Source organism: Mastacembelus armatus, chromosome 16 (assembly GCF_900324485.2).
Source record: "Mastacembelus armatus chromosome 16, fMasArm1.2, whole genome shotgun sequence".
NCBI classification, from domain to species: Eukaryota; Metazoa; Chordata; class Actinopteri; order Synbranchiformes; family Mastacembelidae; genus Mastacembelus; species Mastacembelus armatus.
Window position 1 is genome coordinate 6,507,794 of NC_046648.1, and position 23,409 is coordinate 6,531,202.

At 37.3% G+C, this 23,409-nt stretch overlaps 1 protein-coding gene across 1 annotated transcript; it reads right to left on the reverse strand.

Moving 5' to 3' along the window:
* Window positions 1-1,423: 1,423 nt before the first annotated feature.
* On the reverse strand, window positions 1,424-12,783 carry LOC113122183 (DEP domain-containing protein 1B). Its single transcript, XM_026293301.1, has 11 exons — window positions 12,598-12,783; window positions 8,639-8,904; window positions 8,408-8,552; window positions 8,046-8,173; window positions 7,818-7,948; window positions 7,674-7,721; window positions 6,382-6,522; window positions 6,082-6,248; window positions 5,000-5,176; window positions 3,428-3,610; window positions 1,424-2,997 (listed from the first exon to the last, which is right to left on the reverse strand). Exons 1-11 carry the CDS (start codon window positions 12,643-12,645, stop codon window positions 2,833-2,835), a joined length of 1,599 nt encoding a protein of 532 aa, XP_026149086.1. The 5' UTR covers window positions 12,646-12,783; the 3' UTR covers window positions 1,424-2,832.
* Between the last annotated feature and the right edge of the window lie 10,626 nt (window positions 12,784-23,409).

Sequence of the window (23,409 nt, forward strand, 5' to 3'; positions counted from 1 at the left end):
ATTGCTATATAAATTTGATACATAATTGCTAAATGGCTGCTTTATATTCTGGACATGTTTTGGGCCTGTGACTTCAAAGGCTGAAAAGGTCCCCTATGACAAAGTTAATTCCCTTTCCACTGCTAAGACATCAGTGATTCCCAATTAGCCTGAATGGAACATTTACTGTACTATCTTCAGGCACACAGGCTGAATATTAATGCACTGATAATACCTAAAGCACAATGACCACAGGCCTCTCCTCACCACCCTTCATTAGAGTTTCACAATAATTTCACTGATTTTTCATACTACATTACCACATCATTAATAACAGATGACTTCCAGAGAGTCATTGGCCTCTGTCACTTTAACTGGAATCTGCAATCATTAGATAATAGCTCAATTATAGGTACAGTGACTCAATATCTTTTTAAAATGGGCGATTTTATAACTGGGGTCTCTGTTAAATTTGCATCTCCATTATTTGTCTGTAATGTTTATATTGTATGATATTATTGTTTATATGATATACTGTATTAGTATTATTAGCAATAACGAGGAATGGAATAGGGATGAATTTCTTAAGAACCGTAATGTACTGATCAGTCTTGTAAACTCTGGGTCTCATCTGGTGCATTGTTATCAAAAGTCTGTTTCAAATTAATGACATAAATTTCACATTCAGCACTCAGAAGTTTAAAAAGCCATTATGCATATGCAATTTTCTCATTAGCATGTAGATTAAAGCACTGTTGTACCTACAGCCTCACATAGCCGCAGGGCTGGCTGTAGATGCTTAAGCAGAAAGTACTGTATGGTTCTCCAGACTGTACCACGAGGAATATGAACCACAGAGGTTAGTCAGATACGAACACATGGCAGTATCTTTTATAAATTTTCAATACATACAGTCTCTATTTCAGACCTACAGTATCTGTTGTCCCCAAGAGCCTTTATCAAAAAGGCACTGTAGCAAATAGCAATGTATGCCTGAGCACTATAAGGGGAATGACATTTTCAATTTTTTTCAAAATGTACTAATGGCTTTCAGCTCACAAATCATCATATTGGTGGTGCTGAAGTGTGGGATAGTGAATGAGTTTCCATTCCACCCAGGCATGGGTGGGATGTTTCCTTGTGAAATCATGCAGGTGTCAGCTGCTGATTTGCAACTCTAGCTGTGTCACACAAAAGCATTTCTCCTCCTTGTGGCAACTAAACATTTCACTAAACCTCCACCCTGTAGCTTCATGTAATCTCTGTTATACAGAACTTTTGCCATGAGTTAAAAGCTTGTCATGTGTGCATACAGCAAGGAAAAAGAAAGGACAGGGTACATTAAAGGAAAAGTATTACAAGTACCAATCCCATAATGGGCTAAAAGTTGATTAAACTTATTAATTTAAACTGTTATGTAAATACAATCTATTTTCAAATTAACTTAGGACAACATTAGTACATTTCCAGTTACAGATTTTATAGGAAAATGAGCATCAACATGAATTCTCTTTATCCTGTCAATATTTTCAGCACAGAGCAGCAGTTCAAGTGTAACAGTTATTCCAGCATTACATTTGTACAAAACCATTCATGATAATTTATACAGAAATATGGGAAATTCATTATTTAAAAATTACAGCAATTTTAAATCTCATATTAAGTGAAAAACAATGACGAAACAGCAGCTAACAGAAAGACATACAAAAACATTGAAAGTGTGGTAGAGTATTAGCCATTGGGCACTAAAATATGTACCATTCAAGAAAATAGTTCTTATATTCAGAATAAAACCAACATGAAGTACAAACCTGAAATGAGTTGTTTAAAGAGTGCATATACAGTAAGACCCGTCAAGTATGAGGAGGGTTTAGAGAGAAATGGGTGTGACAATTTATAGCAGATTAAAAAAAGGGAAATGTTCATTTGGAGCCTTGGTCTTAGATTGGGGTATTATAAAAACCATGTTCATAATTTTACAGGATTTTTCACCAATATCTTTTAGATTTTCTCCTCATTCGTCATAGTTTGTTTGTTCTTACTAAAGCAATTACCAGTTGAAGCATGCCTAATTTACCTAACATGATATAGTCTTCCTTCTCTAGACAAACCCATATGTTCACTGCCATTAAGTAACTGAGAAACAACATGTATTTACATATACAGCAATAAAACAACTATTCCAGAATAAAAAGTGATCATGAAAAGGAAATGCAGCTTAGCAATGACAAGATTCGAGCTCGTGAAATTACATCACTTTGAAGGCCAATTAGTACCAGTGCTGTGGCTTTTGAAATCATGAAGAAATACAATTTAATATACATCAATATGTTTTAGAGCATGGTGCACTTCGATCCTTAACATTTCAAAACCTAAAATGCTAAAGTCTACTGACCCATTAATACTTTTAAAATTTTTTGTGCTACAGGAAATACTGGTTATAAGACCATCTTATAAGACCAACATACAGTATTTTAGTGGAAAAATGTACCAAATACACAATTTTAGAACAACTATCAGAGTTCACTTAAAGAAAGAGTGGATCCTAATGTTAGTAGATCATTGTTTCCTATATAAGTTTTCTAGGAACACAATAAGTAGAAATGTAATTTTTAAAGGATCAGCCCCCACCCATAAATATATAATTGGGCAAACTGATCCTTTACATTATTGTCTTAATTTAACAGTGCTAAGTCCAATTTATTATTTCTAAATAGTTGTAGTGATTAATTACAGTGCCAAAATTGCAGCCAAAGCACCATTATAGCCACATTGCTCCCTGTCTCATGACACTGAGATTTAGATGTGTATGCAGCCTGTGTTTGCATCAGCAGATGTGACAACAGTGGTAGATCATGCTCTAAAACTCCAGCTTCTCTGAAAAGGCTGGAAAGGTTTCTTGAGGTTAAAGGACATAAGATGTGGTTTGAGTCTAGGTGTTTTATCAGGTATTACTGCAGATTTGCTTTCCTCGGTGGGAAATCGATTGTGGTACACATCTGGGTATGACTTCTGGAACTGAAAGGAGAAAAATATTAATATCTACAGTATGTATTATACATAATTATTGTTAGATCTTCACTACTTCTATTTTTTTCATATTTTTCTTTAAATTCTGAATATTCTTGTGCGATACTGCATATTTTCACCTCTTTAAGAGGTACTGTTAAGGTGTGTTGGTACATTTAGGTGTGTTGGTTAGGGTGTTAGGCTACATACATATACCATATTTTCCGGGCTATAAGTTGCACCGGAGTGTAAGTCGCTTTTAGCAAAAACAGCCATGTTGAACATAAAAAAAAAAAAAAAAAAAACATATATAAATCAATTCGACAGTAGTCTAAATCTCATGTATTCCCAAGGCCTATCAAGACTTTAAACAGACATTTCTTATATTTGATGAAGTTTCTATTTTAACATGTATCCTTTTCAGATAGTGCAGACATACCTGTTTAAGTCTTTTCCTTTTGTCCTTGGCAGGGAGTTCTCTGTCTGCAATCAGCCCCTCCAGCAACTCTTGCAGCGGGGTCTGGGTACCAATCACCTTCTGCTCTTCAGATACTACCCTGCTGATCTGTTTACAAAAAGCTGGAGATGCACTGAAGTCTGTATCTGAACCAGCATATTTGATCTGATGGGAGACACAAGAATTTCCATTTGGATTAGTGGATTAAAATATACCTGCCGTTTTCAGTATAACATTGAGTATCCAACAATACCAAAGCCAATCTGACAGTTACATTTACCTAAACAACCTTCAAACTGCTGGACACACACTAACACAAAGATCTAGGCAGAAGAGGCAGAGCGTCAACATCTATAAGAATCCAGCTTCATATACATAGTTAATCAGACCCAACCGCTGAACAGTGGTCAACTCCAGTAAACCAGCTCTTCACTCCATTTAATTTGCTTTACTTTAGCCCATACTGATACTTTAAATTTGACTGGATGTGCCTCAAGAACGAATCCAAATCACGACATCTCTACCTCATTTACTACATTATTTCATCTCTGTGAGCTGTCATAACAAGTGAATCTCCCCGCTGCTCGGATTAATAAAGCTCATCTTATCTTGTGACCAATTGAGGAAATATTATGATCCCACAATTCATATTTGGATCCATCTATCTACATCTAGATTTTGTTGGTTTGTGAGATGCAATCTAAGAGGGAGGCTAGTTATGCTTACATGTTCCCCACAGCAGTTTCATGAATATAATTAATATGGCTAGTAAATATAAGTAATGAGTCCTGTTTGCAGGGGTGTTTATAAAAAAAATAAATCTTACCTGTCGCATTTATTTATATAAAAAACATGTTTTAACTCCCATTCACAGCATGGGTTGTGTAAGCTTACACATCCACTGTTGAACTCAAAAATCAATCAGGTCTTTATTTGTAGGCCAAACAGTGTAAAACACAGACGATCAATTCAGTCTATGTTCCACATTTTCTGTTGTGCTGGCACACATCTGTACAAAACAACTGTGAACAGAGGAATAGGAAATGCCCTCAGATCTGTTTCTACTCCATGAATGCAAAAAAAAAAAACTGTTACACTAGGTCACTGATGTTGCATTGTCACAATGGGCCATCCTTGTTCACAGCTAATTACAATTGTCCCCTCCCATGAATAAATAATCCCACTGCTTCTATAAAGATTCTGTTAACTGCAGTCTACAGTGTTTTCTGTTAAAAGTCTGTACATTCTATGCTGGAGGGGAAAAAAAGTCATGTCCCTTTTTTAACAATGGCGATGTTCCTACATTTAGGGTTACGGTGGAAAAAAACATTTATCTTGAAGTACTGGGAACTAAAAGTAAATCAAAATCCTATTGACTGTCTAAAACTGTTATGGTGTCTCCCAGTGCAAAACAGCATTTGATGCTGCAATGACAATGTTGTTGGTAATATAAGTAATAGTAGTAGTAACAGCAGAAAATGGATGCAAGTGAGAGAGATGTAAGAGGGGCGGGATCTTAATTGTTTCTAGATTGTAATGTTAAAGTGTACTGACTTGAACTCTTTTGAGGTGGGACAGGTGCTCCTCAACCTGTCTATGCAACTTGGAGGGCATTTGGAAGATGGTGTTGTAGTGCTCAATCATGAAGGTCACAAGTTTGGTGGATAGAAGCTCGTCCAAATCCATGTCATCTGCTGAGCCCAGAACGCAGTGAGAGAACGTCTGTACCATCTGGGCGTGAAGAACATGAGATGGATTAGAAACTAATTTCCAGAAACACTCATCATTAACTATATTCATGAAATTACACTAATACTGGGGGTGTAGACCACATGATGATTTATTCATTTTTATTGAACAATGTTATCCACAGTATACCAAACTAGGTTAAAAAAAGCAGAGATGAGAAAAACAGACAGCTCAACAAAAATAAGACAAGGACAAAATTATCACTGACAAATATGAAACTTACATCAAATTTGAGGGTAGGTCACACTTTCTCAATATAGCAGCTACTAAGTATCTTTGTTTGCATTCGACTCATACAAACAAACCAAATAATCTCTCAATCAGTCAATCTGCACCTCAGTTCTTCAAATATAATGAAACTGACAATGGTTAACTGTAATGTGTTAATTAGTACGACATAGGAGTAAGTAGCAAGCATTATGTAGTTGGTGTACAGTATGCATACTGAAGGGCTCATTTCTAAATAAATCCAAATCTGCCAGATGTGCAGATTCAGAGCACCCCATATGCTAAACAAAGCTTTTTTTTAAGGAAGAGAGTTCTCTCCAAATCCCAGGAAATTTCATTTACTTTTAACAGGTAATAAGGATTCTAGACAAACAACCTTTCCCATAGCTTCACTCACGATGATGTTTTTCCATACCCTTGGAGCCTCTGTTCACCTCAGAAAATGCAATACAACTATGGTAAACAGTATGCCTTTAACATAACAAAGATATTTTATCTTAGAAGCTTTCAAAATGTTAGATTCATTGCAGGAATATCATATATATGAACTATGTGGCAATCGTTTGCTGGACTTCCCAACAAACCTGGTCACCTATGACCCCAGAAAACCAGATAAATAGTACAATATTTATTATTGGTACGCAATAATGAATGCATACCAGTGTGCGTGTAGCAATAGTGTCATTGAGTGGAGGCAGGTGGGGATTCTGGCAAACCCTGGCTATGAGACGGAGCAGTAGCTGCAGGCGTCTTCGGTTGGGTGGCGGCAGTAAGAGGCAGCTGACTTGAAGAGCCTCAGTGGCTGCCTCCTGCTCCTGCAGCAGACCTGCAAAGATATGAAGAGAAGTGAACTGGCTCTTCAGGGCAAGATTATGGTCTAGGCAAGATTAACACAACAAAATCTTCATCTGTAGTGGTGTACAAATATTTGTAATAGATGCAGATTGTGAAACACTCACTAAGAATGTTGACAAAAACTTCATAGAGATGGAAGGTCAGCAGGGGTTCTCTAAGTCTCTGAAAATAATCTGCTATTGTTCTCAGAACATCCCTCTCAAAACCTGGGTACACTGGCTGCTTGGTTCCATTGCCATTAGGCCCTAAGAAAGAAGACCAGATCAGTATTTAGTGCTTCTCAAAGGGAATGCTAGACAATAAAATAAAATAAGTTAACCCCAGTTAGTGTCAAATACATAGACTTAAGCAAAATGGTATTCAAGATTTGCAACAATGGTTAATCTGCTGATAATTTTTTATTTCAATTAAAAAGACATTACAATACAGTGAAATATCAGGTTGATAAGGTACAAGGCCATACCATCAAGAATAAGTAAAACAGAAAATCCTAAAAAAATGACAGTTTTTGCTTTTTGACCACTACTTGCATCGATTTACTGATCATGGACACACAGGAATACAGTTGTTTAAAACTCCTAAACATTCATATGTTAATAATGAAATGAAATAATAAAAACACCACATTATCTGAAAACTACTGTTTTCTACCACAGGAGCTTACTGAACTATGACCTGGAGCTTTCCATAATGTGAACCTGTAGTGCAAAAGGTGCTTGGTTCTGCTGTGCTCCTCAACTGTATTTCACAAAACAAAGATGTAGTGTTCATTTAAATAAATGATGTGCTTTACATGTACATTAATAAAAATGTAACAGTGGGAAATGTTGTGTTTCCTCCATTTTTTGATCTTCAATGATCTTTTTTAAAAAGCCCTTCCAGGTGTACAGAAGTGAAATCTAAATGTAAAAATTAACAGCTGTTTTGACAGTTGTTTGACCCATCATGACAGAGCGCTCCTTGAGCCCTTCACCATCAACAGGCCTGTGAGCATTCAAACTCCCACTGCATGTACCTAAAACTTGATTTAGGTTCAAAAATTTAGCTCCTTAAACTTGTATCCATGAGGTCCTGAACCCTGTTCAGCAGAACTCAGGACAACATGTACAAGTTCAATTACAGGTCAGTAAGTTCCCACAGTGGGATAGGCCTATATGGTACCTTATCATCCAGTTATCGCTTAGGTTTTAGCATAAGTCTACAGATAAAATTATTGTCATTTTAGAAGCTTTATGTATGTCGTTCATGTACATGCATCTACTGAAATCCCAAAGCACATGTTGAACCAAATCCTTGGTGGGTGCCGTTTTTTTACTTTTAATATTGACATACATGACGTCAGTACAAAAAAAGAGAAGAAACAACAGAAGAAAAAACAAAAAAAAAGTATACTCACAGTTGGCGAGGCATTTCATTGCCGATACAACCCAATAGGGCATATCCTCTGGAGGCGTAAAAGGAAACAGATTTATCTTAATATTCTTGTAAGATGAAACAAAGAAACAAAGCAGAGGTTCTTCTGTGAATGAATGCATCATACCGGCTTTGTTCTCCAATATGACTATGCCTGTCTTATTAACACTGAACACATTGTGCACAATGTGTGTCCCATTCACAAGAGTTGTGTTTAACACTCCATCCAGTGACTTTAGGCCCAGCACTCTCTGTAAACTAAAACAACAGAGATAGAACCAAAGAGCTACAGAAAAACTACAAGCAACAGTAACACAGGACATGTTGTTAAAAAGTAATGTAAATGGTTACATACTGTGCTACTGTCATTGATTTCCAGATGTGGTCCACCTGTTTTGGAGTAATCTCCTTCCTGCGTATGAGCTTGCATTCATGCAAATCTCCGATAGCTACACTGTGCCTTTTATTCCATAAGTCCGAAGTCTAATCAGGAATGGACATACAGAAAAAGAAAATCCTTTTAACTTACATGGAAACATAGAAAACCCTGTGTAAAAACCATCCAGAAAGTTCAACTTGTAATGTAATCCAATACACACACACACACACACACAGTAGCAATTTGAACAAAAACACCACGCCAGTTAAGCAAGTGCAGAATGAGCTCACATTAGTAAAATAGGGGCTGATTCAGGGGCTAAATCATCACTTTCTCACCATGACAGCAGACCTCAGGGGTGCAGTGTTTTCCTGCTGATCCAGTTCCTCATAATCATCCCAGCGGATGAGTCTGGGGAGGTCACTGCTGTCTCTCAACAGAGGCCTTGTTGGAAAAGACTTAAGGGGAGACAGTGTGGGGAACCTGGAGAGAGACAACAACACTGGGCTCAGCCAAAGTGTTGAGGGTCAAGTGACAAGAATAACATTAAACAATGACAAGAAAAATACCTGTAGAGATGGCTGTTGTCTTCAAAATCCTCTGTCCCATGGCGTCCTTTAATGTCTTCAATGACATGAGCCTTGAGGAACTTCCTGAGCAGCTGCAGAGTCTGGTAGCGAGTCACCTCAGGTCCAAAGTTGTAGTTGCCCCTCAGTAGATCGTGAAGGTAGTCCACAGCCTCAGATCCTGTGAAACTATTATCATAGTAGCGGAAGTGCGCCCAGTGCCTTCTCAATGACATACCTCCCCGGAAGAGTTTAATGGTTTCATTCCACTGCATAACAGAGAGAAATAAAAGAGAAGTCTGATAAAGGTTGTAGAATGAAAAGATATTACCAAAGAGGTAAACCAAATAAACTCATATGTCACTGCTAGAAAATTTTGTGAGGGTTTATTTGCAATCAGTGTAGTGCACTGTAAACATTTTCACTTTGAAAGGCAAGTAAACAATATTTGATGCATTCACCAAGTTTCTGTCTCCATGAAAGCTGTTTAAGGCATTATTGTAATTATAGAGAAAAGGAACACACACAACATATTGTGAGTGACAGGCTAATTTCCACAGCCCTCTTTAATACAAAATTCTGTGCATGCTGTTCATTTCATAGAATAAAATCACACAGTGTTTAAACCATATTAATTTTGTATATGTACATTATTGTATTCCAGTGGCATAACCCAAAACAAACACTATTATGGAGAATGGTATTATTAAAAACATACCAAAACATGCCCTCTCTTATCATCTTGTCATAAAACATAGGCATGTATAACAACAAATAGAACATTATCTCCTAATAGTGTTTTGGATGGGACAGAGGTTGTGGATTATAAGACTTCAAAAAGTATACAGATGGGTACGAAAAAAATGAATGGAAGAGATAAAAGCAGAGAGAGAGAGACAGGCAGACAGAATTAGGCTACAGAAGGTCATTGCAACACAGAAGATTCCCTGGGAAAAAGAGAGGGTAGAGCCTAAAAAAGAAACAATGCACAACATGGTGCACAATGTGCTTCTCAGTCTAAATGCTTTCTGAGCAGATTTTATTAGGGTATGTTTTTGGAGGGTGATGACTTTGGGGATTTTGATATGACAAATTCTGTCTTTACTACTGCATTCATGTAAACTTTAAGCTATTTTTTGTCATCTTATGTTCAAAACCACATGGATCGAATGTGATATACAAGTTAGACAGAAACCAAAAAACAGGACATGGCCTATAAGGCAATAAAAAAAAGCCATGCATCTTAACTATCTGATTTGACATCGATAATTTAGGCAAACATCAAAATGATTGTTTGGCTGCTTTTGCTTCTCAAGAGCACTGACAAATTTCACCGAGCACACTTCTTGTCAGTAGAGATTGTGTTGACACTGATTAAGCCTTTTTCACAGCAGACATTTTATACTGGCAAAAGCATGAGTAAATAATTGATTAAGTAAAAGTTAACAATTATTGAATTACATTTAGCTGCTACAGTTTCAGGGCACTCCAAAGTACATACTGGCAACACACTATACCATTAAAGACTATTTGTCTTTAGGTGCTGCATGTATCCAAGATTCACATTACAATGTGGTGCCCAGTCAAATGAAACTTGCTTTGTCTGCTGGTTGTTAGCTGGGGCTTAGAATCCTAATAACAAAATCACTGTAACTGCACATGATCATGGTGCTTATGCTGTGGTTGCAGCAAGCATCCTTAAAAAAAATACACTAATGGTCTGTCGCTGTGCTGGACACAAGTTACGCCTAGTAGTCAATCACAGCTGCAGGATGTCTCAGAAAACTAAGAAATGTGAGTTAGGCTGTAGCATTCTCAAAGAAAAACATGAAGCAGACACACCAAAGCACAAGATATATAATGGACATGATCACCTGTGGCCTGTTACTGGCAGACTGTTATCAAACCATCACCCAGAGGGTCCAGTGGTATCTTAATTTAAAACCTGAACAGTGGAAACTGCTTAATGGATTCAGGATTCAAAATGTAGAAAACTGCACTTTCTGAGACTTGAGTTTTTTTTTGTTGTTGTTGTTTTTTTGTTTTGTTTTTAAACATGCAACCCAAAGCATGTAGCAGAATAATGATGAAGGTGACCAATCCAGCACTCTCCACAGACTACAACACATGTCCTTGACTGAAAAACGTCCAGTAAGGAAGAAAATAAAAAATTGGAAGCTGAAGACCGAAACAATGTGTGTATGTGTTTGCATGTGTTTCAGTATCACAGCAAGTCCTGCATGTGTATGATACATGTGTAAAAATAAAATTAGGCACTCTAATAGCTCATCTGGTTGCATTACACTGGCTGCACAAGCAGCAGCATAAGCTCTCAAAATCAACAGATTTTAGCTTCATCAAAAGGTTTTTTCTTGCTATGCTGCTGTTTAGTTAAGGCTGGGCTGCCAGGTTTCACCAAAGGTTCAGAGTGAGATCATGTGTTTTGGGGTCAGAGTTAGGGCGCCAGCAGCCTTACCCACACGCAACTATAAAACACATTTTACACAGTCCTGACCACCACAAGTATATATGAAAACAATGAGCAAATCGAAAGAAACAGACAAATATTTATTTCTCTAGATTTTTTAACATCAGACCCAAAACCCGCTTACACTCTCACATTGTGGGGACAGTGGCTTCCTCGCGGGGACCAGTGCCAGGTCTCCCATCATGTAAATGAGTGGTTCCCAACTCCAATCCTCAAAGGCCACTGTCCTGCTTGTTATCTACCACCCCTAAGGCAGCTTGGGTCCTTAGACGTCTGATGGAAGATGCTGCCAATGTTTTACCAAACTGTGATAGGCAGTGTGCTGTTTTATGCTGCAGTCTGCTGGGGAGGTAGCGTAAAGCAGAAGCATTGACCTGACTTTGCGGAACATTGTGTGCTTAAAAGGTCAGCGTGTGGTAAGCTACATACAAAATGCATATTTATGTTGGGATTCTTAGTGTGAGAAGTCGGACTTATGACCTGGCTGAACAGCGACTCACGGCGAATGAGTTAAATGAGTTGGCAGCCCTGAGTTAAAGTTAAAACCTGCTGTGCAATTTATAAAAACTTCTATTTTTGCATAAATTAATTTTATCTGCCTTTTTGTTCAACAATACACGCTAAATATCAAATACAAAAGCATGTGCTAGGATGTTTTTTACTTTAATAAAACACTGAAAACTGGTTTGTGTGTCTCTTGAGAGAAGCATGATGATGGTTTTACTGGACTCATCATTATTGATATTTGTGGCACGTGTGGCTGTTCTTAAGAAAAACTAGTCACAATGTCTAATAATAAAAGTTAAAACCATGAATGTCCCTGCAGCATGGGATTGTAATATAACGATAGTAGCTACTTTAGTCGAGCTGAAAGGAAAGTCAAGTATGAATACCTACTATGTGTAGTTATATAGCATGATGCATTAAGGCAGTGAATACATTATCATTATGTAGACGCTGTTAAACATTTACTTTGAATGCAAACATGCAAGCACGTTTTTATAAACAGGGTGATTAGAAACACTGCTAAAGGTACATAACTCACTCAGCAACAACAAAATAGCCAGCATTAAAGTCCACCCACTGCAGGGCCACATGTAAGTTGCTTTTGTTGGCAAGGCAACGCAACAGTAACGTAACTTTCTGTGGTTTTATTTAGCCGATCTCCCTTCTTCCTGGGCTGAGGACAAAATGTAGTGTTTCATCCTGCTCTCTGAGTAATACAGCACATACTTGCCTTGTTAAAGTATTTTACTTTAAACTTACTATTCGGCTAAATTTGAAAGTACTTTACCGCTGTCGCCTGCTTCGTGTGTCAATACAGAATATCAACATAAGCATAAACTACGACGGAACCTAGACACATGACAGAAACACACGCTTACACTGTATCGTTAAAACTAAACCTAAGTTGGGGTAAAGTTTTTTTTAGAACACAATGGCTGTGCTTTGTTAACGTTACCAACAGACTCACCAGCTTGGTCGCCCTGTATGGACCCGGCCCGATGACTTTTCCGTCCATTCCGATAATGAAAACTTTCTTTACACGTATGGAAACATGGATATTTGTAACTTTTACAAGCTTTACAGAAGCTTAAGCAGCAAATGAAAACAGTGCCACAGTCTCTATGGACAGATACGTTGCTGCCAACTTTGAATCTCCTACGTCACGGCAGCTCTACGACGTGATTAGACAGCGAGCCGGTCACGTGACCACAACGAATGCAGCGTTGGTGAATGGGTGTGACGTAGCGTTACACTGCGCACGTCGGCGTTTAACTTATAGTAGTGGCGATAGTAGTAACTACAACAGCAATAGAAAAATATAATAATTATAATAATACTTTTATTTATAAGGCGCTTTAAGAACAGCAAGAGCTGACACAAAGTGCCGTACACGAAAACAAAGAATTTACATATATATATATATACATATATATATACAATTAAATTACCCGAGTTACTTTTAAAATACACTTTTTCAGGCTAAGAGTTCTTTGTTACAAGCAGTAAAAATGACAGTATTTCAAATGAAATGTTTACTAATTCAAGTCACACAAGCCTTTATTAAACTAATGACAAAAACATGTTTTGTTGCTGTGCATGTCTGTTGATCAAAGTGTCTTTTTAGATCACCACTCATTCATTCATTTTTGTTTTGTCTTTTTATTGTAATGTAGAAATGAATAATCTCGGACATCCAGCTTTAATAATGATAATGAGTGAGGGAGCTGGAAAATCTATCTATCTGCAGTCTGCAACAGTTACAACTAAGCTGAATTTTTGCAATGCTGCTCAAAATGGAAAGACACCCAAAGGTTTTTCCATTTAGCCTGATAATGCCTGTAGTGACAAAGAGGCATGCTGTTTTATCCAACAGGCAATAATAGAGGTTCTCTTTTCTTCCACTGTGTGAGCTGCAGAAATCGGGCAAAAACAGAGATCTGATCAGTCCAGTCTAGTCAGAACTCCTTGAACACCCACACATCAGACTGTCTGAGGGGGAGGTGAATGGCAAAAGCATGGAATGAACTCTGACAGAAAGTGCACTTTTGAAATTTATTGGATGAACCTTTCTGTGATGATCTCTGATTCCTGGTAAATCTAACTAATAAAGTATAACTACATAAGCTTGGATAATATCGTGGCAATGAATAAAATTGTTGTTCAGGTTATATAATTTAAAACATGTTGTACCCAAAGTAGAATGTAATTTACACTCTTTATACTAATATTACATATTGATGGCAGGCATAGGTGTTGTTGATTGATTGCAGCCCTAAATCAGGCAAGGCTGTTAATCGATGAGTAAAACAAACCCAGAGGTGTGTGTACATTTAGGAGCTAAAAGGTCAAAAAACACTAATAGCTTGGATATTAAAAGCTGTGTTAATAGCTTCCCTCACAGGCTAAGCGATCAGTAATAATTTTGGAACTACAGGAAGGTGCTGGTATATTGACCAGAGTGACTCACCACTGGTTCCATTGATAAATATTTCTCCTCCTCTTCCATCACATTCATCCTTAACTTCTCAGTGAAAGGTCAAAGCAGTAACAAGGAGCCAGCAAAATGTAAAAATACTGAGGGCTTTGCTAATATTGTGGACCAATAATTCATTGGCACCTCCTGGGAATTTTAAGTTTTATTTTATTACAAAACTAAAACAAAAACTAGATTATATTTATATTTTGACACTGATCAATAGAAAACTAACCTTTATTGTCAAAGTGAAACCATCTCATGTCTAAATTAATTACAAATACTTGTTTGCACTATTTACTTGCTCTTCATCAGTAAATGCAACTTCGAGCCTATGTGGATGGGTCTCTATGAGTGATGTACATCAGGACAATGAAAATTTTCCCTAAACTACTAGAGTGCTGTTAGGCATGGGGATCGTGAGTGAACATCATTTTGCAAATCATCCACAAAATGCTGCTTTAAGCTATTCCCTAATAGCTTTGGCTTTTATGTTTGGGGTCACTGTCTTGCTGGAAAATTAGTTTGCTGCAATGTTTTTACCCCCTACTGTTACAGAAGTTCCAGTTCCACTGCAAAGAAACATCCCCAGAGCGTAATGTTGTCATCACCATGCTTGTCAATAGTAATGTTGTTTATAGTTAATGGTGATTGCAAGAAGCTCTATTTTGGTCTCATCAGACTGAACATTCTTTCAGCTGACACCAGTCTCAAACATGCCCTCTAGAAAACTGTAGTCTTTTTCATTTTGCTGCTGGTGAAGGATTGACCCAACTGTTGTGCACACAGTTTTTCTAACCTCAGCCTCGGTGGCTCCAAAATTTGTCAAAACTGTAGGTCTCTTGATGCCTTTGCTCACATTTTTGCATGCTCACTTTGTTTCAAGGATAACCTGCTCTATTCACAGCTCATATTCTATTTGTTAATGACTATCTTAATTACACTCCATGAAAACTGGTACTGGTACCTAACCAAAGTTGGGCTTTTAAATCTTCTTTGTGGACTTGCAATTGGAGTGCTCCTTTGTCTTTATGGCAGATGTTTTGCCACAACACCGACTCATCAAAAATTTGATAACCCAGATACAGGTGTATTTATATTACAGTCAAGTAAAGTCCCTAAACACCTCACCCAGTTTCTACTTTACTGCAGACTTCTACAACCTGTTGAACAATCATTAATTTAGATGAATCCCATTAATGGGCTGAATACTTTAAATAGATTTAAATTTCTTAGAAATCAGTTTCCACTTTACATTAAAGGTGTCATGTAATATTTAGAGGGATCTATAGAAGGTTGAGAGTTATTTTAAAAACACTAAAGTAGCACTGAGAACCTGTCAAGGTTTGTAGAAAAAAAAAGAAATAGCTCTGTCAAAAATACATCAGGGGTATTTTTGTAGAAATTATTCATATAATTTTATTTTTCAGAAAATGCTCTGTTCTGTGTGGTGCTCTCTATTCAATCCAAGTAGAAATAAGAGATTAAGTTGGGAGTGCTATAAATCCCCCAAGGTCACATATTGTAGGTGTATGGATAATGCACAAAGCACAAGAAATAGCTTCACTGGGCATTGTAATATGAGCTAGGCTAAGAGCAGGTTTGCGTGGTAGACAAAAATCAACTCAATATATGCTGCGACAGTGATGTGTAGCAGAGAGCAGAGAGTCTAAATAGAAAACAATGGCCATCACCCTCACACAAAGTGTGGGAGAGAGTAAAGATATTTTTACTGTATTGAACCAGTGAATACTGATTATTTTCACTACTGAGTGGACATGAATATGCTGTTGTCATGCCTCACTAAAGAATGTTGGTTACATTTTGTAACCCAAGAATCTGGGAGAGTTGGGTGAGCACAAAACTACAGGAGACAGAAGGCACAAAGTTAATGGTGGCATAAAATTGGCATAAAATTGAGAAGCTCAGTGCATGATTGGAAGTCTCTCCTGCCAGTCCAGGAAAGTTTTTAGGCTAACCTTAAAAGTAGCGAAGGTGTCTGCCTCTGGATCCCAGACTGGGAGCTGAAGGAGATGAAGGAGCTTGATCATTAAGGGCCCTGTATGTAAGGGGAAGGATAGTCTGGCTAACTGGTTTGTTTCATCAGGTTTCATAGATAGATATAGTTGAGTGTCACCTCATAGCAATAGTAATTAAAACTGTGCTTCTTAATAATGTTGCCTAAGGGAAGCATGTGTACGGTAAAAATAATTGGTCCAAGTACAGAACCTCATGGAACTCCACGACTAACTTTGTATGAATGGAAGGATAATTATGAACATGAACAAACTGATAGATAAGATTTAAAACAATACAGTGTTGTTCCTTTAATCCCAATCACACACATAATAAAATGCTGTGGTCAATGATGTAAAATGCAGCACTACCATCTAGCAGGACAAGTACAGACAAGTCCATTGTCTGAGGCTGTCCAAAAGTAAAATCTGTCCTAACAGGTTATGTGTTGAATTGTCTTTCTTTAGGCCACAGTAATTTCCTGCAGTCTTATCACCATGATGTTGCCAGCCAAGACACAGTCTGGCAGCTAACCCCTCGTAAAACTCTTCATATTTACACCTACTTCTTTGTATGCATTAAACAAACACGATATAACTAGTTTACATAAAAAGTAAAGTAGCTCCCTGGTTTGAGAATGAAACGTTTAAGTCACCCTGTAAACACTGACACAATTGACCCTTCTTAATGAGTGAAAGCCATGAACACTAAGTTACCTTGCTTACATGTCTGTCAATTCCCAATGTGCTGATCAGCTTGACAAGCCAATGGATGCCATACTGCAAAGAGATCAGGGAACACCGAGGTGTGCCTTTGTAGCACACCATATGCTTGTTTTGTGTGCTCCACGGAGAAGACTTGACATGCACTGAACAGGGTGAGGCATTAGAGCAAATAGGTAACAATTTGACATCAACACATAGTGAAAAACGGTGATCTCCTGCTCCTAGTCAACTGTCACTCTGAGCAACTCCATGTAATGTTAATTTGTGAGGTAAGGTCATTGCTTTCAGTCTTTACAAAATTCTAAGGACTGAACAGAAACATAACTCTAAAGCCCATATGCTAGGACTTGACAAAAAATGCACTCCATAACCTTCACTGGACTCTTTCTGGGTCATGTTGGTATACATGTCTCAGAGCAACAGTGAACACAATAGATATGCGGGTAAGCTTTTTAGTTGTTCTGTAGGCACTGGGCCCAACATACAATGTTGCTGTGAACTGTCCAGATTGCTTTTCAAAAGGCATGCATGCTTGCTATTGATAATTCTGAAACTTGTATACTCAACAGGTTGTACATTTTCTCCGGTGCTTGGCCACTTAAAGTCAGGCATTCTGGGAGAGTGATCATAGTGAGTTTCCAGGTCATTCCACTTTTCATATGTCCTTGGTCTCTTTGAGTAAAGGAAGAGAAACATTAAGTTTAATAGTCAATTTAACACAACCTCACAAATAAGTTTGTTAAAATATCTGTGCAAAGATGACTGTGATGTGTCTGGTAATTCTCCTATTGTGATGCCAGGTTCAATACATTATCTTGTCTTTGTATATTATTGTAGAGTATAAACAGGTTATTTTGTTAGATAGATAGATAGATAGATAGATAGATAGATAGATAGATAGATAGATAGATAGATAGATAGATAGATATAGATAGATAGATAGATAGATAGATAGATAGATGAATCTTGCCCTTTAATAAAACATCAATGTCTACTTTTTAACTAATCAACCAGTATGTTCTACAAGAACATATACTAAATAAGATGAATATGACAGTCTTTTTAGTGTTTAAAATATAAAACGCAGCAGATCATACATGTGAGCATACATGCCAGTAAATGGAGCAACCATACGTAAATGAGCAGGGTGTAGGTCACTTTGGGCTAGTCACATTCCCAACCTGGCAAAGAGGCAAGGAGGTGTCAACTATTGGGCATGGATTACACAATATTTGACCTAAGACGTTTCAAGCTTCTTTAGAAGACTCTTTTACCCAAAATGTGCCTATTTAATGTGGCGTCCTTCAAAAACACTCTACAAAGTGTCTACAGAATAGATAAAGTGAAGAAATGCAATGCATAAGATACATTATAAAAACATAAAATTAAAGGATTTGGAAATATTTAAGAGCTCATAAAACACCACTCTTAATACTCATTAACTGAGTAGTCCTTATTCATGCCCCTAGAAAATACATTTTTGAGATAGAAAATCTTTTTTCTAAGAATATTGGCATTACTTGCTCTTGACTGGGCTTAATCACTTGTGTCCATATGCATAATAATAAAATTTAATTTCATTGAAATTCTTTCTACAGCAGATTTAATCATCATTTCATTAACATCATTCACCTTAATGCAGCTATTAGCTCCAAAAGCTTTCAACTTGCTTCTTACAACTTGGATACTGAGATGAGAACAGTTTCAAGTATAATCACACAGAAACTCCTTACAGAGTGACTTCAAAAAAGCTGTTTCCACCAGAGTATCCAAGTATTTTACATATCTATTGTGTATGTGTATGTAAATATTATTTATCTCATGGTAGACATGGTTAAATTAAAAACTGAAGAATGCTTAAAGACTGTCCAACTGTGATTTCTTTTTCAGTGCTACAATATGTTTACATAAATTAAACTGTTTAGAGATTTATAGTTAGCATTCATAACCCTGACTGCAAACTTGTCATAAAGTTTCATAAAAATTACAAAAACACAATCTCAGAAACTCACTTTTATAATCTACAGTGACAGGGGTTTTCCCACCAATTTAACAATGCCAAAAGGCTATCAGATGTGAGACATGGTTTAAAGGGCATTCAAATCCAGAGTTCATTTCCTGCAGAGATATTCCACTTGTTCAAAAATGTAATAAAATGGACTTTGGGTAGCAAGAGTACAGGCAGCTTTCACCCCGCACTCACTGTGATAGAAGAAGTGATAGCCTATAGACTTTTCCTAATTCAACACATATTAACTTAAAACATATGGCTGGAAAAAAAGAGAGTTGATTTTTGCAGAAACGGAAGGGAACTTATAGTAACATCTCATTTCAGCTTCTCACCTTATGTGTCAGTCAGAATGTTATATCACTGTAATTGTGAACAGAATGTGAAAGCCGACTTTTACAAGATTCAAATATTGATTTGCCATATGTTGACTGTGAACAATCGGTTAAACTTTTCATTATTATTAATGTTAGCAACTTGGCTGCACACTTGCCAGGTAATGAGCTAATGTAACTCAGAATCAGAATCACAGTTATGCACGTTATTATTTTCATTTAAGTGGAGATGAAACAACAATAAGGTGCAGTATTATAGAGCATTGCAATTGTACTTCTTCGTTAACAAATGAGTCGGTGTTTGGTTTAAATTAACTTTGCTCCACATGGCTAATTTGCATATGATGCATGCATTAACATGAGCACTTGGCTAATTAGCAAACCACAGTTAAGTCCCATGCTGGTTTTTATGATCAAGTTACACATATTCCCTATGCAATTACACAAGAAAGTATATTTACCGCACATAATAGATGGATATATCATTCAAGTTAGAAAGTAAGGTCAAAACATTGCCCATAGCAACCCAATCGATTCAATTAGAAAGTTATAAATCTATATGGATCAATTTATACGTTTTATTAGATTACAGATTAGGTGATTGGATGTTTGCTATTTGATTGACAGCAGAAAGAGAGTGGGAGGAGGATACAGAGAGGGAGAGAAAGGGAGAGAGCAGGATGGAGTCCACAGAAAAAGCACCTGGCATAAGGCTCTGTACAAATGTCCAGCCAATTTGATAGAACTGATGTACGCTGATAACGCCTATTCAATAGTAAGGCAGCAGTCAAACCGAGTGAAATGTCAATCTGCGTGGGAGCTGAGCACCCCTAAGGTCTGATCCTAGAATTGCCCCTGAAAATGTGAATACCCAGTAAAAGAAGACTAGCCCAACATATCAGCCTAAAAAATTGGCATCATAAATAAGTAATTGGATGCCCTGACTTCTAAAAGTCAGCATTGGCATTGGCAATGGAAAAACACATACAAGTCAACCTCTACTCGGAAGCAGGTCTAATCTTTTTCTGGTAAGCCAATAGAATCAGGGATGTCAATCAAGAAAAAGGTTACCATAAGTGATAAGATTACACAGAATGATGAAGTTAGCAACAGTTTCAGCTGCATTCAAATTGAATTTAAAATTTTGTTATAGAAAATAAACTGATGCAATGAATGACACATTAGTTTCAACATCACATTTATATTACAATACAATACATGTCACCCTTTTTAGAAGTCATAAGCAGTAAACAGACATTTAATAAATATGACATTGTAAGCGGATATAAATACATTATTAAATATGCAATATTCCCCAATTATTACAATAGTAAAATATTGCTCAACTATTGTACATTGTCACTGTTCATTACATGCTTATTCTGCTTATTCTTAACAGGCCTCCTATAGACCAATTACAGGTTCCCAGTAGGAGTTGGGCATGCATTGGTATTGATTACCAATACATATATATATATATATATATATATATATATATATTTATATATGCTTTCAACTGTCATATTTGAGTTATAAACCATTTTAAAGGTTTAAATGGTGCTTATGAATGGTTGATGACGCCCTTGATATAAAATACTACTATATAAAAATACCCAAAACTTGTTACTCTTGTAAATGCAGATGAAAAATACAAAGTTTCAGTTGTAATAGCAAAAAAAAAAAAAAAAAACTATGCTAGTGAAAGAAAAAAAACAGATCATCAAATCAGCCATTTCTAATAATGGTGAGGCTGTGAATCAATCCACTCAACCAGGGTTTTCTAATGAGCTATTACAAGGGGGAAAATATTCAATTGGAGCAGGAGGGAAATGTCATCAGCTTTAATTCTTCCTGTCCACATGGAACATCATAGAGCCTAATTCCTTTTCACATTCAGGACTGGCTAACAGAAAGCACTATCCGGCACTGGCATAGTAAAGACTAAAGTGATCGGCAATATATGATGCATAAATAGGCCTAATCTAAAAGTTGATTTGATAATGTATATATGAGCAGCTGTCTTTTTCATGGTTTGTTGTCTAAAACAGGCAATCTTAAAAATGGCTCTGTCAAGGTCAGAAGGTGCCTGATTGAGATTTTATGGGGGAAAGACAACGTGATCATAACAATCAAACCCATACTGCAGAATGTAAACTTTTTATTGGTACATTCGCTTCCTCTACTATGCACAGAATCCTTTCATTGCTCTCTAAATTCCCATAGTAAAGTTCCTTCCCTATCTTTCACCCAGCAAAATGTTTTTGCCATCCAGAGGATAGGAGCCACATGCACATATCGCAGAGTGCCAAAGCATTTTCCTTTGCAGATTTTTGGGCAGTAAAAACCTAGTACTTTAGATAACGTTATGACACTTCTGGCAGCTGCATTAAAGTAACAAGTTCCACACAATCAGTCCCAAGGTGACATCACAACCAATTAGGCCTCATTCCACAGTGACTGACCCAGTCTTGGTGATCCCAGAGAGACGTGAACTCTTAATACAATTTAAATGCAAACATATTTCCATTTTAGTGTAAAACACAGCATATGTGTAGTTTGATGGCTTCAGCTACAGCTCAGCAGCACATGACTAAGAAAAAATGACTGTGACAGGAGTGATGTATTGGTAAAATGTATTGTGCCATTTCATGGTATGAAAACTTGCCATATATCCCAAAGCAGCATGCCTCTTCTTTTTTCAGGTTTTTAGTTTTTAACTTTGGGACTGGAGACTGATCACTTAAGGAGCCCAGGAGCTGGCTGCCAGCACATTGATAGGAGTCCAAAGGAGCTTTCTACTGGTCCTTTTGCCAATGAATATCAGTAATTTAAGGGTAATCTGTTGATTATCACAATGACTCACACTATATAGGTTAGACAGAAAGGGCAAAGATGCCAGATCCAAGGCCCTCTGTTGGGCCCCACTGGGAACCATTTTTCATCAAATACGCTGACACAAAGAAGAATGAGTTCTGCCTAGTAATTACACTGTGCTGATTTGTGGTGGCAGTACATGTTGGGCAAGAACAAGAAGTTGGAGCATCTGCACTCATGAAAAATCCCTACATACTGAAATACAAATAACCTCTATTAACTTCTTCCACTACTCTTCACAATGAAAGGTTCTCTGCAGATGCATCCTTGCCATAGTGAGTATTCTGCTGGCCTCACCCTGAGGAAGCGATTAGGAAAGGGTGATAATCATTATGCTGCAGCTGCGTCTGGTAAGACAACAGGGCAAACTCTACCTCTGCATGTCCAGAAACACTCACACACTGTCTGCAGAGCAGCTCAAAGTTTCTCACAATGAGTAATCCCAAAGTTAACTTTTTTTCTGGTGATACCATTCCCTAGTATTGTGACAGGCTGATGTGTGCACAGCTTTCTCATGACTAGAGACCTCCGGCAAATGGCCCCCATGAGCAAGTAAGTCTGTCTCTGTCCTGTTGTGTTCTTTCCACATAAAGTTGAGATGGCTTGAAATTAGTTTAAAAACTAACTGTGCTACTTTAATGACATGTTACTGGCTTGGCAGAGGTCCACTGGAGCAAGTACTGAAGTTATATCATATATCTTAACACTAGGCATACAGTAGTTAAACTGAAGGGCAAGGTATGACCTGTGTTCTTTGTTCCTTAATATGTTAATAATATGCAAAACATGTAGTAACCATGTCCCTTAGCCCCACCCCACGAAGTCCTCCCCTCCACTCCAAAACAGTGATAGAAATCCAAAAGTGAAAAAAAAACCCACAAAAAACTTTGGAATTGAAAAACAGACACTGACTGAAAATCAGAAGATTGTCACTGAAAAAAAATCCTTGGCACTGAAAAAAAGCACTATCATAAAAACTTTCAGTGTTAACTCCTTTTTTTCCAATGCCTCCGTTTTTCTTTTTAGCACAAATGTTTCAATGCCAGTGTCTGCATAAAAAAATATGGTCTTAATGAATCCTGTCATTATTCCACAATGTTTAACATAGAGCTCTGTGAGTTTCACCAGGACGAATGGAAACTCCAATGAAATCATTTAGACCTATAGGAATATGACCTTTCAGTATCACTGCCTTGGCAATGCATATCCATGCATTTGAGGGAGTGGGTTTTCTGAAAGAGTTCAAATATCAGCAGTCTTTCTCCAGTACTGCTGATTACTCTCTTTAATGCAACTATTTGACACCTTCTCCGGGGCTGTGTCCACGTGTCATCTTCCCACACAATAT